The sequence below is a fragment of the Pseudopipra pipra genome, chromosome Z, assembly GCF_036250125.1.
Source record: "Pseudopipra pipra isolate bDixPip1 chromosome Z, bDixPip1.hap1, whole genome shotgun sequence".
NCBI lineage: Eukaryota > Metazoa > Chordata > Aves > Passeriformes > Pipridae > Pseudopipra > Pseudopipra pipra.
In genome coordinates, this window is record NC_087581.1 from 66,071,532 (window position 1) to 66,090,388 (window position 18,857).

The 18,857-nt window shown below is 39.9% G+C and overlaps 1 protein-coding gene across 2 annotated transcripts in view; it reads left to right on the top strand.

Moving 5' to 3' along the window:
* Positions 1–18,035, top strand: part of ACO1 (aconitase 1) — a 36,905-nt gene extending 18,870 nt beyond the window's left edge. For both annotated transcript variants that reach the window (XM_064642083.1, XM_064642084.1), the window contains exons 5-21: positions 53–122; positions 231–414; positions 3,079–3,218; positions 4,187–4,358; positions 4,799–4,899; positions 5,873–5,989; positions 7,232–7,391; positions 10,335–10,470; positions 10,956–11,040; positions 11,322–11,478; positions 12,037–12,161; positions 12,412–12,516; positions 13,190–13,332; positions 14,750–14,897; positions 15,314–15,436; positions 16,408–16,593; positions 17,333–18,035. In XM_064642083.1, coding sequence (XP_064498153.1) covers positions 53–122; positions 231–414; positions 3,079–3,218; positions 4,187–4,358; positions 4,799–4,899; positions 5,873–5,989; positions 7,232–7,391; positions 10,335–10,470; positions 10,956–11,040; positions 11,322–11,478; positions 12,037–12,161; positions 12,412–12,516; positions 13,190–13,332; positions 14,750–14,897; positions 15,314–15,436; positions 16,408–16,593; positions 17,333–17,446 — 2,266 coding nt within the window. In that variant the 3' untranslated portion in view covers positions 17,447–18,035. The remainder of the gene's footprint in view (positions 1–52; positions 123–230; positions 415–3,078; positions 3,219–4,186; positions 4,359–4,798; positions 4,900–5,872; positions 5,990–7,231; positions 7,392–10,334; positions 10,471–10,955; positions 11,041–11,321; positions 11,479–12,036; positions 12,162–12,411; positions 12,517–13,189; positions 13,333–14,749; positions 14,898–15,313; positions 15,437–16,407; positions 16,594–17,332) is intronic.
* The last annotated feature ends 822 nt before the right edge of the window (positions 18,036–18,857 follow it).

Consider the following 18,857-nt stretch of genomic DNA (forward strand, 5'->3'; position numbering starts at 1 on the left):
AAATTTCAGTCGGATGCTTTTGATTCTGACAGCTGATTATTTTCACTTGCAGATCAGACAGCTTGCAAAAAAATCAGGACCTGGAATTTGAAAGGAACAAAGAAAGATTTGAATTCTTAAAGGTACTGAAAAAAATAATCTTATTTGTGTGGAAAAAAGTACAGTGAATGGAAGTTCTGTCAGTGCTCATGTGCATTGAAAATTTTTGACTCCTGTTCCTTTTGTTTCAGTGGGGCTCTCGGGCTTTTAAAAACTTGAGGATTATTCCACCAGGCTCTGGGATCATCCACCAAGTGAACCTGGAGTACTTGGCTAGAGTGGTGATGGATCAGGATGGCTACTACTATCCAGACAGTGTGGTGGGCACTGACTCACACACCACCATGATAGATGGTTTGGGAGTGCTTGGCTGGGGTATGTGCAGAAGTGTATAAGTGTATATGTGCTGAATAAGCTGTGTTTTGGGCTCTGGTGAATTGACTCTGGGTGGCAGGTTAGCCCCCAGTCACTCCCTCACTCCTCCTGTTAGCAAATGGGGGAAGAGAACTGGAAGGGCAAATGCAAGATAAAACTGGTGGGTGGAGACAAAGACAATTTAAGTGAAGAGGGGTGAGTGTAGGGAAAGGAAATGAAAGAAGTGATACAAGGACAGTCAGTCACCACCTCCCCTCAGCACACCAAAGCCGAGCTAGTCCCTGGGCAGTGGGTTCTTTGGAAAAATTGTCCCCACCCCTCACCTCCCAGGTTTTATACTTGGCATGATGTTTTATGGCATGGAGTATCTTGTTGTTCAGTTTGGGTCAGGTGTCCTGGCTGTGCCCCCCCCAGTGTCTTGCCCTCCCAATGTCTTGCCCACCCACTTGCTAAGGGGCAGAATGAGAAGCAAAATATATTGAGACTGTGTTAGCACTGCTTAGCAATACCTCAAACTTTGGTGTGTTGTCAACACTGGTATGGTCGTAAATCTAAAACACAGCACTATATGGTCAGCTATGAAGAAAAGTTACTAACCCCAAATGCAAGTAACCTGATAAAGTCTCTTACAGTTATTTAAGACTTTTTAAGTAAGCTACCTGTTCTGGTAACAGCCTCAGATGATTTCTGCTACATGTGTTGTTGGGTTTGTGTTTGGGTTTTTCACATATTTTTTTCTATTCTGCATTTAAATCACAAGGAAGTAGATAAGGAAAATATTAAATAAAGGAAGGGGATTGAAGCATCATTGACCATCCAGTTGTTTCTTAGTCACTTGGCTACTTTCAAAGTGTTGATGTATCAAAAAAGTACTGCAAATACTAATCTCTTGGATTGAAAGTGCTGAAAATTTAATCTGAGACAGTTAAATATGGCCAGAGAGGACATTGTGAAAAACAGGACTGTGAAGTATGTTCTCATACCAGTACTCTACAGAATACTTGTTACAGGAGTAAATAAAAATAATTTATTTGGCTCATAGTGGTGAACTGCAGTGCTTGAATTATTGAATAAATGAGTACCTATGGAATGAAAGTATTTGCAGTCATCCCACATGGTAGCAAAAACATCAGTTGAGCTTTTATTTTCCTGTGATATGGTGATAGGAGCTTATTGAAACAGCTATTGTACAAATACAGAACACGTGTTTTTCAAGAGCATTTGCTAGCGTTTGTTCACAAATGTGCTTGTGAAGTTCTGAGTACCACATGGGACTTTGTGTTTTTAATATCCCACCTATACTCTTGTAGCAATATTGTTTTTTTGAGACTTTCTGTCAAGGGTGAAAGAGTTCCTGTGGGCTTAGAATACAAATGTAAACAAGTTCAATCTATTTAAAGCATGAGAGCTTTGGGATTAGACGCTTCTCTTATGCTGTATTTGATTGTACCATACACAGAGACATAATTTAGATGATGTTGCAGCACCAATAGCTGCTTGGAACAGTGTGACTCTCAACCTCATTTTTCTCCAGAATTTGAAAAGTAAGGCTGGGCATAATCTATGCCATATGAGCCTAAAGTGCCTACTCTTGGATCCAACATTTCTTTCTAGTGGCTGGTAGTAGTGAACTTGCTTCATGCTTGCCTGTGGTAGCCTGTCAGTCATGTTTACTAACTTGACTGTTTAAAAAAGATTCAACACCTAGTGAAAGGAGTCACATGATTGGATCTGTCACAGAATTATCTTTTATATTAACATAGGTATATTATTTTGCATAAAATGAAACGGAAATTATTTTTCAGAACCATTCTTAGATTAAATGGGAAAAAGGATTGGAGTAGTGGTTTGGCATACATAAGCAACTATTACGGGCAGTTTGTTCTAGCTCAGTATTAATTAAGCTAAACAAAAGGTAGAAGAAAGTTTGAAAGTAGAAGATAAATGTAAGAGGGACTTTCTATGGGCAAAAAAGTTATATATCTGCTTAATTGCTAGTAAACATCATGGGTTTATTAGATTGCATATGGCTGTGACATCTTGGTTAAATTAGCAAAATTAAGTAGTAGCTTGAATTACATTCCTCTAATAGTGAAGGTATGCTTACACAAAGGTTCCCACCTGCACATGGCCAAACCCTGTTGAAACTTAATAGACATAAGGGAAGATATTTCTGTCTTAACAAGTATCTTTTCTGTTAGTATTCTTTAGTAATCTTTCTTTCCTTCCAAACAACTTTTGAGTTTTTGTTTGGTGACCAACATTCATGGTCTGCATATGTTTCACTCACAGCACATCATGTTCAGTGCCATGTCAGTGGTTCTTGGTTAGTGCATTGCACGCTTAAACATTAAATAAAACTTTTACATCTGCTATTATAAAAGTGAAGCATCCTAGAGTAAGTTACTTAGATTTACCTAATATCCTATCTAATGACTTGGGAATAAGGATGAAAGTATGAAACAAAAAGAAATTTAAAAGCCCAGCCTTGCAGAAACTGGAGCAAGATGAGGACTGCCCCTTAGCAGAAGACTGAGGCTGTCTGCTTTTTCTCCTCTTTTTGCCTTAAACAGAATACTCATCAAGTAACTGATGTCATGTGTTTATCTTTGACACATTACTGTCTTTCTGAATAGTTACATTGTGTACTCCTGTTGCATACAGGTGTGGGTGGCATTGAAGCAGAAGCAGTGATGTTGGGGCAGCCGATCAGCATGGTGCTTCCTGAGGTGGTTGGCTATAAGCTGGTAGGAAACCCTCAGCCACTGGTAACATCCACTGACATTGTGCTCACCATTACCAAGGTAAATTACCAAGGTTTGATGTTTTTCTGTTACTGCTAAGAGCTATGCGTGCTCTGTAGGGCAGAGCCACTGTACTGCAGGCTTAAGAACCCTATGTGTGCTTCCATGTAGTAATTTTGGACTTTTTTAAAGCTCTGTCACTCTGTGTGGGTTGGAATGAGCTGTGTGAGGACAATTCGCTAGGCAAATCTGTTTTCCAGAAGCCCAACAAAATATATGTTGGGATATTTTAGAATTCAGTAATGTTTTTGAACAACAATGCTTTCTCCTCTGCCTCAAAAGAAACACCTTGACTTGTTTTTGAAGTCCCCACTTAAAATAAGGCAATGTAAAGCCCCCACAAAACAGACAGTAAGCACTGCAGTCTGATTTCTTAGATGTGCAGGTGTTTGACTCGCCATATGTTCACAGTACGTTTATTCACTCTCTGCATTGTCACTGAATTAAGAGTATTACTGGGTCAGCCCTGATGCTGGAGGTCAGAAATCTGGTACACAAGTTCATCATGGGATGCTGTCTCTAGAGAGACCTCCAAATGGGGAAAGCCAACATTTTCTTATTATTTCATCTGGATGTGTGTGTGTTCAATTCAATTCATGTACTTGTGCAGTTGGTTCTCCCTGTTTCCTCATCTTCCTGGGTTTGCTGGCTGAACATTCCCCGCACAGTTCTCCTCTTCTTAGAACATGATGTTGACAAAAATACGGTTGTTGTAAAATAGAGTCTAGTTTAAATGAGAGGAAGAGCAAGTTTTAGAAGGAATGCGTCCTGATGTTGTACTTTATTATTGAAACCTTACACCTCTGTGTTCTCATCTTCATAATTTAGTTTACCAAAAGCTTCCTGGTTTCACATGGCTATAGAAACCTTCATAAGAGGTTGCTCTGAAGCAGAAATCTGGATTTCATAACAGACATGCTCAGCTTGTTTGACACATAACAATGACAGGCACTGTATTTTTATAACAGCACCTTCGCCAAGTTGGAGTCGTGGGTAAATTCGTGGAGTTTTTTGGCCCTGGTGTAGCCCAGCTGTCAATTGCTGACCGAGCCACCATTGCCAATATGTGTCCAGAGTATGGAGCAACAGCTGCCTATTTCCCAGTGGATGATATTAGCATTGGGTACCTGATACAGACTGGTGAGTGTGAGAAGAGACCACAAGTTAAAGGCGTATTTGAAAGCAGGCTTTTAGGTCTATATGGTGTAGTCAACAGTGGGATTGAATCAGGTGGAGCCTTTTGAGCTTCAGTTCATTTCTTATTGATATTTCCGTATTGAGGCTGTGTCTTGCTCTGTGTTTAGGAAGAGCTGGGTATTAGACTTTTGGCAGGTAAATGCCTGCTTAGCCCTGCCTGAACCTGGCTTGTCCAGATGACAGAAGTAGGAACCTAAGATTTTTTTCTGCAAAAGTCACTAAGTCTGCTCAATTGCTTTGCTTTCAGTGAATCTCTAATGAAAGAGCCTATGTACAGTGTGAACAGTGAAATAGCTTGTTATGCATTCTTTCTTGTTCTGTCAGATGGTAGTTCCTCTGTTACATTTGCATTTTGTTTTTGCTATATCTGGCTTTCATCTTAGGACGTGATAAAGAGAAGGTTATGTGCACAAAAAAGTATCTTGAGGCTGTGGGAATGCTAAGAGATTTCAAGAACTCCTCTCAGGATCCGGACTTCACGCAGGTTAGAAACTACTCTGCCTTCTGACTCCTTGCTTTATGCCCTGTCCTCTTTCATTGTGACAATTGTATGTTTTTCACGGAAAGTAAGAAATAGTCAAGGGACTCCTTATCCTTTGGTTTGGTTCTCAGAGCTGTCTTCCAGGCCCAGTGGAATCAGCTGGCTCTTCAGCTGTGAAAGCTTGGGCATAGGTATAGAATGGCTCTCAACTGACCTCAAGCTGGTGCAGATTCTGCAATTTGTTCCAAGTAGTTTTGAGAAGTCCTGTCCAGACTCAAGTGTACCTGTGAAAATAATGTGGATGTTATTTGTGTAAGCCTTGTTACAGTTTTACCCTTGTTCTGTTCAGCAAGTTACTTTACTTCGTGAATCAGGACACTTGAAAGCTCTGTGGGGTAACTGCAGACCACACAAGTCATTTTCTATCCAAGAAAATCAAGATCTTACCCTGTGTCCAGCAAACTCAAGAATATTCCTGGTTTTCTCTACAGTAAAATCTTATCTTGTACTTGTGTTTAGGTTTGCATGATTATTCAAAAACTTTAGTAGATATGGAAAGATTCAGCGCACTATAAAAGCAAGGTTGGGACATGGGTGAGGAATAGATAAATCATCTGCTTTGGTTTGTGTCAGTACCAGGATTTCTTTATATCATTGTTTTCCCTGCTGCTAGCATGTCAAAGGAGGAATTAAAAAATTATTTTTTATTGCTTAGATGCTTTGGTCACATTAGGTTTTTCAGTAACTGTAGTACTTTTGATATCCATACCTGTGAGGTGGCAGTGTCTAAAAGCAGAACTGTTCTTTTTCTTCTGATCTTTCCCTTCTTGTGTGTCTTTGATAATTGCTGGAAATAGACTTAAAGATGTGCAGACTTAGCATTGGTTCAACAGCAGAGGTAAGAATACCTGTGGCTTAACTGGCTTCAATTTATCATGCAGTGCTGAACCACTCTCTGTTGGTCTTATTTGAATAGGTTGTTGAGTTGGATCTCCATACTGTTGTGCCTTGCTGCAGTGGACCAAAAAGACCTCAGGACAAAGTTGCTGTGTCAGATATGAAGAAGGACTTTGAGACTTGTCTGGGAGCCAAGGTAGGGACTGGGGATGTTTGAGCATACGAACTAATGCGTGCTTCTAAAAGGTGTCTGGTGTTCAGAAACTACATTCTGGTGTTAACTTGTGCATTATGTGTTTGCCTATTGAAAAGTTGGAAAATGAGGATGTTTGAATGCGGTTTCGAAGATGACAGCAGCAATGAGTAGTATAAAATTGGGGGTTTGTTTCTCTTCTATAATAGTGTTTATGTCCTATTGAAGTAGTAATTCTTCCTGACCTTATGTCTAACACAGCTGAGACATACACTAGAGATTTCTGAACTAGCTGTGATGGGGGGTTGTTAATAGAGGAGACAAAGTACCTAGTGCACTGAGCTCTAAGCTTAACTACCCAGCTTTCCAAGCAGGTTATGCCCTGAGATCCACAGTGTAGTTTTCAACTAAGTATTGAATCTGTTCAGCAGATCAAAACTGCATGTGTCCCTGTGACTCTGTGATGGTGGTGGTAAAGACAGAAAATGATGTCTTCACTCTGCGTCATCCAGTCAAAGTGGTTATTGGAAGAAGAGCAAGATTTATTTTTAAATTAATCTTGCCAGACACTTTTCTAAATCAGTTTGAATCCTTACCTTATGCAGTAACCATCCTTCTTAACGGCAGTACAGAACTCCAGTGATTTAATTCAAGACACCTGAACTACAGCAATTCCCAATAGTTCTTGTTCTCTTACATTTTCCAAATTCCATTAAATGACCTTATGCTTTCAGATCTCTAAATGTATTTTTCATGGCATGAACAGTGCCTTCTTGCTGTATTTTTCCCGGCTGTTAGGCTTTTGCCTCTCAGATCAGCTCCTGGCATCAGTTTGAGCTTTTTGATAATCATGGCTTAAAATTCTTATGTGTTTTGGCTCAAATCTCAGGACTAGCTTACGTATTAAGACTATATGTGATCAGAAATCTGGAACACACAGAAGCAAGAAGCCACCTGAACAATCTGAGGAAGGATATATTCGTGCAGGAAGAAAATACAAATTTTTCTTCAAAGGTTGCCTCCTTTACGAGTAAGCAGAGAGTGGGATAAACTTCAGAAAAAATTATTTTTGTCCACCGCTTTGGTTGACCAGAGACACAAGTCTTCCCCACTAGACCTAGAAGCACAAGCATGGGTATAACTGACAGATGCTTCTCACTGGTGAAAAAAACAGCTCATACTAATTTTTAGTCAAAATATTTATTTTTAACCCCACATCCTTTTGGTTATTTTCTCCTCCTACAGCAAGGATTCAAGGGATTCCAGATTGCCCCAGACCGACACAACAGCATAGTTAAACTTAATTTTGAGGGCTCTGACTTCGAGCTTGCTCACGGTTCAGTAGTGATTGCTGCCATTACAAGCTGTACAAACACCAGTAACCCCTCAGTTATGTTGGGTGCAGGTAAGTTTATTTGCCTAATGTGCAGTAGGTTCTCTGTGGCTCTGGCTGTGTGCTCTGTGGCTAAAGACAATGATGCTGATGTAATTCTACATTCTAGCACAAAAACAGTGCTGGTTTTGTCATTTGGAGTGCTAAAAGTTTCTAAGGTAGCAGAAGGACTTATGGAAATGGTAGCTATAAATCTAGGTTGATGAAAAAGTGTTTTTCCTGCACTGTCTTCTATATAGAGCAAGATGGAATTTAATAAACCAACACCTCTGACACTTTTTAAATGCACAGAAGCTGTTACATAGAGCTGAGAAGAGGCTGTTGAAGGTCAAAGCTGCAAGGAGAGGGACAGTGAAGAACTGTCTATGGTTTTAAGTCTGAGGGTGCTGTGATCTGTCAGCAGAGTACGAAACACACACTTACCTAGAGGTTGCCCTATATAGTTGTTGCAACAAGAGTCTGAGGGTATGTTAGGGATGAGTAGAGGAGGAATATTATGTTCTCAGGGATGGCCATCTTTCAGACCCTTTTCATTTACACCTTAACTTCATCCACAAGAATGGTTGAAGGTGGACTTTGTATGCCCCACTACAGAAGAGTTAGTCTGACTTAGTTGTACTAAATTTCTGGTAAGGAGGTTTTTCATTTTTAACCTGGTTAGTCTGTGCAGAAAATTTCTCATTCCTAATGTGTGCTTCTGGCAACAAAATATGAATGAAGAGTGTCAGCTCTAAGAGGTCAGTATATACTAGACAAGTCTGGCCACTTTCCCAGGTGCTTGGCTACATGTTCACATATTTATTTCTTTCCTCTGCAAGCATATGCATAGATGGTACCTGTCACTATAGGATTGTCACTGCATTAGGATTTACTAGACTGTCAGACTGTTTGTGGGATGGAGACTTTTCCTACGAGGGTCAGAAGGGATGTGCAATGGGCAGTACAAAGGCCCTTAACCAGCCTTCCTGGCTGAAGTCACGTAGTTTGTCTTCCTTATTCCTGTATAGTGCTGGGAAGTTTTTGGCTTGTCGACAGCCTCTGTCAACAGTCACTTTGTTTTTGGTTTTTCAATATGGTATTTGTCACCTGTTCTTAGGGTAGCATCTATCTTTGGATACTTTACAGTACCAGCAGTTCACTGCCTTCCCAGGCACAAAAGGTCTTTTAAATTCTAGCAAAAGGACAAAGTCCATCATAAACCAAGATGTGGGGCAGAAAGGGAAGCAGAAGAGAGATCTGCTTGTTTCCTTACCCCTTTGAGAGGAACAGAATTGAACAAAGTCTCCCAATTTACTTGCCCTTGACAGGACAGCCAAATCAGCTTACTCCTTTCCTCAGGTCCATTCTGATCCTGATCACAGACATAGAGCTGTATTTTTTCTTCTGAGAACCAATAAGTAGGTTTTTTCCAGGCAGACTATCTTTGCTCTGCCCCATTCCCTTAGTTTTAAGTGGGTGTATCCCTCAGTTGTGCCACCTGTTTAGGACAGTTTCCTCAAGTATTTGGCTCCCAGGTTAATGGCATGCATTTTTAACCCTCCCTGAGACAGCAGGCATGCTGATCTTTCAGTCAGCTTGGCTTAATAGCTCTGTGGGTTTAAAGTGTGGAATGCTCTGCAGATACATGGAAAGTTGGTACTTTGAGTGCCTTCACTACTGCTAAATGCATAGCAGCCTGAAGAGTGTAGTCCTCATGATCTTGCGCTCAGATATATATTTTTGTATATCTTGTGCACTAAGCAGGGACTGTGTGTCTGTGGGGATAGTGATGTATGCTGTAGGAGCCTTGACAGTCTAATCTGACTTTACAAGGTATTGGATTAAGGTTGCTCAAACCAATTTAAGTTCTGGCATTTCCTTGCCAGTTTTAAGAGTTTGACTTTGCCTTCTTTTCAGACCTGATGTGAGCAAGAAGACAGAAGCCAACACTTTCAGACAGGCTGTCAGTCTCTTAGGTCCTATGATGATCACTTGTTCATGGTCACATTTTCAAAAATATCCAATGGCTTCAGTTTCCGCAATTTCCTTTGGTACCTAAGGAGCCTCAGCAGTTTCAGGAATGGGGCTGCTGCTTTAAATTCATATGTGTAGGCCATTTCACACAACACTTAAAAGTGGAGGTCTCCAGGTCACGTATAACAGAGCTGCCAAACACCTGACAAAGGCAAAACAATTTGATGACATCTTCCTGTTGGAGATCATGTTGGATCAAAGCAGAACTGATGTATACTTTATCTAAATGGATGTGATGTGTGAGACAGAAAATGCAGCGTGGGAATGTGAAGTTTTGCATAGTTTGCATATCTGCTGCTTCTTTTATATTCATCCTGGAAAAGGGCTGGAGTGGACTAGTTTTCTGAACATTCAGCAATGGATAATTTGTTTCAAAAGAAGGAATTTAGGATGAATGTGTTTCTAGTAACATGCTCCACTGAAACATCTCTATGTGTGTTACAAATCCAGGAATGGTAAATCAGCACTCTTGCAACAAGCTGTAGAATGTGAGATAGCTAATTTGTGTGAAACTCTAGAGTTGGTGCTCTCTTCTGAGAGCAGCAAGTCTTATGTTAGCAGTTATTTCAGCACCTACTAGACCACAGTAAGTGGGAACTTAATAATTCTTCATTGCATTTTTGTGAGACACTTGTCTTACAAAGAACATTCTGAGTTTTGAATGTCTACATGCTGCCCTAGTGTGAGTGCATCTTGTTTAATGCAACTTCCAGCAACCTAGTGGAACAGAAATTGCAGTCTGGATCTACAGTTCAACAGAGGTCTTGAGTCTAGCTGATTATTAGGGAATTAGTGCTGTTGGCTTGCTGTACAATTTCATTGCTGGAAATGCTGCCTTTTCTGTTCCCAGTCATTCAGTGGTACTTCTCTTAACCTGATCTACTGATTCGCCAAACTGTCTCGCTTCCAGGGAAAACTGCAACTATCCTTTGCATTTTTCAGGATTGCTTGCTAAGAAGGCTGTTGAAGCTGGTTTGACAGTGAAGCCATACATTAAAACTAGCCTGTCCCCAGGAAGCGGGGTCGTCACTTACTATCTGCGGGAGAGTGGAGTTATGAGTTACCTTTCCCAACTAGGGTAGGAGTGCTTTTCTTACTGTTGTCCTATGGCTGCTTAACTACAAGCACTGTGAACAAGTAATGCAAAAAAATATTTCTCTGTGCAGCTTAAAAGATATCGCAGGTACCTTATGGTGTGATCCTGCCTGAGTTAATGCATTGCTGTTGTGCTGGCTGGCTTTGTACCAATGATGAAGAAGGCCTGCTGTAACTTCTTGAAGACTTAAGTTCTTAAGCAGGAAAAATGGGTTATTTTCAAGGCTAATTGTTTTGAAATAGTATAAATTACACTATATTGTTGTTCCTCTCGCTCCATTCTTTGTGCATGGACAGTGACTGCAGTGATAAAAGTAGAGGACATCCTCGAAAATGCTGTTTTCAGCAGCAATTAATTTGTTAAAGCAGTACATCTTCTGAAAGTAACCATTACCACCTGCTAAAGGGTTAAATGTCTTGCTCCAAAATATCTTTCTGTTCACTGATGATTTTTTATGCTCTTTTTAGGTTTGATGTGGTGGGTTATGGCTGTATGACGTGTATTGGCAACAGTGGACCCCTACCAGAGTCTGTTGTTGAGGCCATTACACAGGTAAGCAGTTTTTCCTGTACAGCTTATCTAGGTAGGCTGTTCTCTACTGTGTGCTGTTCTGAGCTGTGTTATCCTGTGCGCTGCCTCTTCTCAACTCTGTGTGAAGTCAATTCAGTCTGTATTCTCTTTTCTGTGGGAAATGTTTTGCAACAGTCTGGAAGGAGACAGATTTGTAACTGTCCAGTCATTGCTGTTGCAGTGCAGTGAGGCTCTACAGACTTGCTGGGTGTGTGAATTCTGCTGGCATCTCAGCTATCTTTGTCTCACACTCTCTCTTACAGGGTGACCTGGTTGCAGTGGGGGTGTTGTCTGGCAACAGGAATTTCGAAGGGCGTGTCCATCCCAACACCCGTGCTAACTACCTGGCCTCCCCCCCACTGGTTATAGCCTATGCAATTGCAGGGACCGTCCGGATTGATTTTGAGACAGAGCCTTTAGGTAAGACAGTGTCAGGATGCTTCTTTTGACAGCTTATAAACGAAACTGGTTGGAATTAAGCTCTTCAGAAACATTTGTCGTAGGGAAGTGCTTCAAAGTACTAAGTATCTCTGGGAGACAAAACATGCAGTTGTTAAGAAACAGAGCAACAAGGAGTCCGTAGGATGGAGAAAGCAGGAAGCCAAGCCTGAGCAATACTCTATTCCACTGGGGCATGTTTTTAGTTATATCTGGGTGATGGTAACCTGACTTAGCTTTTATAAGCAACCTGATTTAGTAGACTTTCCTTGAGCAGGAAGTTCAGCTAGACAACCTTCAAAGATCCTTTCCTACAAAAATGATTCTATAAATTATTCTAGAATGCCACTGGAAGTCACAGAATAATGTACAGGCATTATCAAGTTTATGACACACTTTTCTGTCAAACCCCTGTAGGTAAAATAAAGTGTGTCTTGTGAGTGTTAAAAGGAACACATAGCTAGAGGACACAATGATGAGCTTTTCTTTCTTCTTAATGGAAAATTTATGGAACAAACGTGACAATACCATTTTCTACAGGAATAAATGCTTCGGGGAAGAAGATTTTCCTGAAAGATATCTGGCCAACAAGAAATGAAATTCAGGCTGTTGAGCGTCAGTTTGTTATTCCTGGGATGTTCAAGGAGGTCTACCAAAAAATAGAGGTGAATTAATCCTCTGGGCAGTAATTGATTGATGTACTGTGCTATTCTGAAGTATTAAATAAGATGGTCTTGATAATGAAATGAACCTTTTTCTTCTATTGCTGTTCTTCTGTTCTAGCAAATATTCAAATGAGTTTTTTTAAAAAAATGTCTTCTGACTAATTAATTCTTACAGTCATGTTCTGAAAATTGCTCCTTATTATGTTGTTTCTGAAAACTTAAAAGTCAATGGGAGTATTTTGTTTTTCAGACAGTAAACAAATCTTGGAATGCCTTAGATGCTCCTTCAGATAAACTGTATACTTGGAATCCCAAGTCTACCTATATCAAGTCTCCTCCTTTCTTTGATGGTCTGGTACGTACATGCTTTCCCTTTGAATCAAGCCAAAGTGTGTAGTGACCTTGACTAATTTTAAAGGTGAAGCAAAGACAAGGGGTCTGAGGACAAGGGCATCCATCATAGCTTATCGAGGCTTTGGTTCTTTGATGTTAGAATTGCAATATTGTGTTCCTTTTAATACAAAGGCGTGAGTGAATCTGAAAATTGTAAAGATTCCCTGTCAATTCAAGGCTTTTGAAAAGTCCCCTTTACCTTTTAAGTTGAAATACTTTTAAATGGTCACAGAGCAAGTGAAGAACAAGAACAGGAAACAAAATACACAGTTCTGCCTGTTTGCATTTTGCACCAAATGGTTCAGGGTTCAGATTGCTATTTCAGTATTAAAAAGAAAATGTAGATTTTAATGCATGCAAATGCTTAGGAACCCTGGATTTTCATGCATGTATCACAGGAAGCCTCAGCTAGTTTTCTTATCTCATCTGTTTTCTTCATGCATGAACCTGCTGACAGACAGCCAGGGCATCATATTTTGTTCAAGAACATGAACATTTTTAATAGGGTTGTTTTTTTTCTTTCTCCTAACCTGTATAAGAAGGGAGACTTTATTTTGCAATTTGCAATTTTTAAGAAAGGTAAAGTAATTGTTTTTCATATAATAATTATTTTGTTTGTGTTTATGATGGCTTAGACTTTGGCTCTTCAGACCCCGAAAGCAATAGAAGGTGCTTATGTCCTGTTGAGTTTTGGGGATTCTGTGACAACTGACCACATATCTCCAGCTGGGAACATAGCCAGAAACAGTCCTGCAGCCCGTTATTTGACCAGCAGAGGGTAAGCACTACTTCTTGTTTTTGTTATGAATTGAGAAGAGGAAGCAAATCACAATTGCTATACCATGTTACAGGCACACATACCTTCTGTCTGTTCACATGCCCTTGTGTACCTTGACGGCTGCCCAGAGAACACATAAATTAAGAAAGAAAAACATTTCTCTTTCTGCTACTTCAGCAGTTGTCACCAAGTGTAAGAACTTGAATAGCATGTGTGAATCTGTTAGCACTGTAGAGCTGATGACATTTTTATAGAGAAAGGGGAAGAAGATAACTTTCATGCTGATTTTTGCAGTACATCTATTCATAAATAAGGGAATCAGGATTTGTCTCCCTATCAAAGCAAAAGGACCGTGGTCCTTAGTGCCAGAAATTGGGTTTATATTCATTTCTAGCACGTGCATCTATTTCATAGATCAAGGCTCTTAGGAGCTACAGAACATCTCAAAGTTTAGGTTTCAGCTCAGCTGCAAAAACTGGCAGATCTGTTGTGGCTGGAGTCCAAAATCCTGTAAAATATTAGTCTTTTACTATGGCCAGTCTGTCAGTTTAGTACTTGGGATTCAACTTAAGACAAGATTACGACTTACCAAGTTTACCTGTCCAGTTTTAACAGACAATATAATGCTTTTATTCTCTGGCTTAGCACTTCTTACAACCTTAGTGGTGTTTCGAAGAACAGCACTGACTTAAAAAAAAAAAAATCAACCCACTAGACCTCATAATTTTGAAGAGAAAATGGATTAAAACAGTGTAATATACTGAAAACTAACTGCTCTGGGCTCTTTGACCCCTGCTATCTGTCACTTCAAAATCCGAATAGTCCTACACACATTACAAAACAGTTGTTGTATGTCGTAGCTGCTCTTTGGATGTAGCCCAATGCAAACAGCCTAATTTTCTGTCACATTTTGGCACATTTTTTGTTTACTGGTTAGGCTGCAGTGTCCCATCATTCTCATATCTCTGCTTGCAAATGAACTTCTTCTGTAGTTCTAACTTTCAGCAGGCGTCCTTGCTGCCTTTTAGGTATTTAGTACAGTGCTCTGTGTCTGTTCTAGATGCTATAGTAATATAAACAACAAGGAGAATTTTCAGTAGCCAGCTATTAAGAAAAGAATTGTTGCATCTTCTGTCTTAATATGAATTATATCCTTGCATCACTACTAGATCCTGTTCTCTAGGGCAAGGATTGAGAATACTATGGAAGCTCCTTTTTATGACCAAACTGTAACTGTGTTTTAATTATTTTTCCCTTCCTTCCAAACATCTCAAAAGTAGAAGTATTAGCTAATTGCCAAGCTGGGAACTTGTACATACCTGCTTCAGAAACACCAGTTCATTGCTTCTGTTTTTTGAAGCCCAGAGTGCTTTAGTCTAAAAACAACACCATTTCCATTTTTCTTTTCCTTTAATAGCTTGACTCCTCGGGAGTTCAATTCCTATGGCTCCCGCAGAGGGAATGATGCTGTCATGGCCAGAGGGACATTTGCAAACATTCGCTTGGTCAACAAATTTATTGATAAACAAGGACCTCAGACTATCCATTTCCCTTCTGGGGAAATAGTAAGTACACGTGCTGCTCTTAACTGGGGCTCATTGACAATAGAGTGTTAGTGCTGGCTTTTCTTCTTACAGCTTAGGTCATTTACTCAAGTGCTTTTCACTAAAGCTAATTGAGGGGAGAGGAGCTGTATTGACCTCGGGAAGCAGGTCACACGTACCTACAATACGGTGCTTTGAGGCATGTCAGTGGGGGGTATAACCACTGTAGAAGCAGCAGGGGAAGGTGCACGTTTGTGTTGGGAGTGAGATTAGACTAGAAGCCACAAAGTGCTATATGGTTAATATCCTTAAAGTGCTGCTTGTTGGAAGGTGTGGGCTTCAACCGTTTATGTGGGAACACTTTTCTCCTCTTTTGTCTCGGGAACTGTTCTTCCACCCTCAAAAAGCTTATAAAGTGTTTACCATTTTTATTCCAGCTGGATGTGTTTGATGCTGCAGAAAGATACAAGCAGGCTGGTCATCCTCTGATTGTGCTGGCTGGGAAGGAATATGGTGCAGGAAGTTCCAGAGACTGGGCAGCTAAAGGACCATTCCTCTTGGTGAGTGGCTACAGTAAACTAGAACGAAAACAGTACTTGAAAGTGCATTAATGTGTCAGGAAGACTAGTTTATGAGCAACAACCTGGGTAGCTCATTCCCACTTTAGGTAGCAAGAGCTGTTTTGAAATCTCAGCTGCCTCCAAGAGCCACAGCAGAGTTGCAAAAGCTATTTAAGTATTAATAGATCTTGTTCAGACTGGAAGGCTTGACTGATCTTCAGAAATCCACAAACCTACACCAGAAAGGCCAGTTTCTTTACTTGTGCTTCCCATAACCCCATAAACCGCAGGTCTGCTTTCAGCTGCCTCCTTAAGCTCACTTAGCAGAGAAGCTAGAAAGTGTAAGAGAAAAGTAGTATCACTGAAAAAGAAATGTAACATGGCTTCACCATGGGAGTCTAATAGAGATCCACATACAGTGAAATATCTCTTTCTTTCTTTGTCTTCCAGTCCTATAGTGTTTACCAGCCCAAACTCTGATTAAAACTTTCTTGGTATGGAATTTATGTGTATTATTAGAAAAAGTTTTATGAGAGTTAGTGTTTAAGTTCAGTTAAGTTTTTGGAGTTTTCTCCGGTGATGCTTTTTTGTGTTAACTGTATTAACATGTAAAATTTCAGAAATTACTTAAACTGCACCCTGGAGCTTGTAGCGTAGGAGGGCAACACTGAATTAGGAAGAGTTATGGAAATAACTACTGGTGCTCTACATAAGACATGTTAAAGTAGTATGCAGGATTTCTGAGAAAGCATGTGTAACTTTTTTTGATAGTTAGGCTTCTTCTAAAGCTGTTTGAAAATTAATGTATAATCAAGTCATCTGGACAGTTTGCTGTCAGAAAGACCTGCTGATTCTACCAGTAGCTGGTAAATAAAATGGAGGGGAACACAAAAGAACCAACTTTCTTCTTGTGAGTACAGAAAGGCTGTCCTGAACCATGAAGATAAGTAAACCTGTTTTGTGTTTCCCAGGGTGTCAAAGCTGTGCTTGCTGAAAGCTATGAGAGAATTCATCGAAGCAACCTAGTAGGGATGGGAGTGATTCCTCTGCAGTATTTACCTGGAGAGGATGCAGGGACTTTAGGACTCACTGGACGGGAGCGTTACACGATTATCATTCCCGAAAAACTAAAACCACAGATGAACATCCAGATTAAGGTATGACACATCAAAGAGCTGAATTTTCTGAATCACTGGAATTTCACCCAAAATTAATTTTCTCTTCAAAAAATATCCTGTCCTATGTCAGTCAGCTTCTCTCACTTGAGAAAGGGACAATTGAGATGGTGGAGAGGTAGGAAAAAGTAATTCTAATAGGGATTAAAGTGAAAGAGGGTAGAATTAGACTAGCTATATGAATAACAACATATAAGGCACTGAAACCACTGCCCAGAGAAGTTGTGAATTCCTTCTCCCAGGAAGGGTCCAAGGTAGGGTTGGATGAGGCTTTTAGCAACCTTGTCTAGTGGAAAGTTCCTGGCCCATGGCAGGGGGGTTACAGGTCATCCTTACAGCCAAACCATTCTATGATTTTATGGTTTGCTATAATGGGATATAAAAGCATGATGCTCAAACTGTTTTATTTAACACAAAGCCATCCTGTGTTTTGGACCAGTCTCTCAAAACCCACTATAAATTCTTCTGTCTCAGTTATAAATGAGGCAGCAAGTGCAATGAGACTCTATACCATGTTTATTATGGTTGGTTTTATACCACTTTCCTCTTCAGCAGCTACCTGTAGTCTAGTGTGAAAAGAAATAGTGGTGCCTGTTTACTTTAGCTTTCTGTCACAATTTTCTAAGATGGCAAAACTATCCTAGTGGTCCTTATTTTACTATGATGTCAAGTGACATGTGGAAGGTTCTGCTGCTTAAATGATTTTCTTTAACCCCAACAGCTGGATACTGGGAAAACCTTTCAGGCCATCATGAGATTTGACACTGATGTGGAGCTCACTTACTTCCACAACGGCGGCATTCTGAACTACATGATCCGTAAAATGGCATCCTAATTAAAAAAAAATTAAGCAAAAAGGTCCAGGTTCAAGCCTGCTTCCAGTGAGCGCAATAAACCTGTAGTAATCCTGCATTTGAAAGTGTGAACCATAAAGTGAACAATTTTTTTTTGTGGATTGTATTAGAAGGCTTGTTTACAATGATGAATTTTTCTGTGTATTGGGAAACTGGACAGGCCCATATAAAGTAAACAGCATTTATTATTTGTTTTGTATGGCAGTTGGCTTGACTTACCTTAGAATACAGTGCAAAAGTCATTAAGATACTGCTGGCATCTTTAGAACTATTGGAGATCATGTGCTGAATTCATATATTCGGTCCATTTAGTCTGACTCTGAAGTTAATTATGCTCGCATCAGTGATCTAAAAGTTCACTGATAGTATAAAACACTTTTATTCCTTCCTGATTACCTGATACTGACTTGCTTTCTGATTCAGTCGTCAGAATCTGAATCTAATACTGAAATTATTTAGCTGTTTATTAATTTTAAAAATGTGAACTCTGTTTAAAATCTAAGCCTTTGTGGAAAGGTGGACTTATTGGGGATATTTCTAATGGATAAAATTAAATTTATTTTTAAGAAATTTGGTGGTTTCTATCATTTTATCCTTAGTACTGGGATGCAGAACAAAACTTTGACTTTAAACTCTTCTCATTGTCCCTGTATGAACAGAGTCATGAGAGTCTCGACTTCTCATGTTTCATTTTTGTTTCATTAAAGAGTCTGCATGAGACAGGATGAATACAAATACTATCAGATACTGGTAGTCTTCTGTAACCCAACAGAACACTGGTGTGATGTACTTCCCTCTGTTTTGTGCCCTCAAGAAGACAATCTCCATAATTTCAAGATCCTCGTCAGCAATTTTTATGGCAGTTAGCAACCAGTAATTACACCAAAGCATTCACTGAAGTCAGTGACTGCCCATTCAACAATACCACATGAATCTGTTTACAGTGGTAACAAATCTCCTGTAACCTGGAGATAGACAAGGTTATAGTACTAATTCTCATCTTAACTGTATTTAGAGCAACTGCCACAGCAAGTAATACAGTGGAGAAATTCTTTCAAAGTAATATCCTAATGTATTTTTAGTGCAGTCAGCTCTGGATATTTTTCTGGATAAAAAATAACTATTTAAATAGTTCTGAAAGAAGCAAAGAGACTAAAGGAGGGGATAGAGATTGCACTGTACCTGCTTGATTACAACAAACAGACCTCCACTAAGACGTTGCAGGATCTGGAGCATCTCTCCTGATGACAAGCTGAGAGAACTAGGACTGTTGAGTCCAGTGAAGAAAAGGCTCAGGGACATCTCCGCTGTTTGTGTACAAATATCTGAATGGAGGGCACAAAAGAATATACAGCCAGAGTCTTTTCAGTGGTGCCTAACGACAGAGCAAGA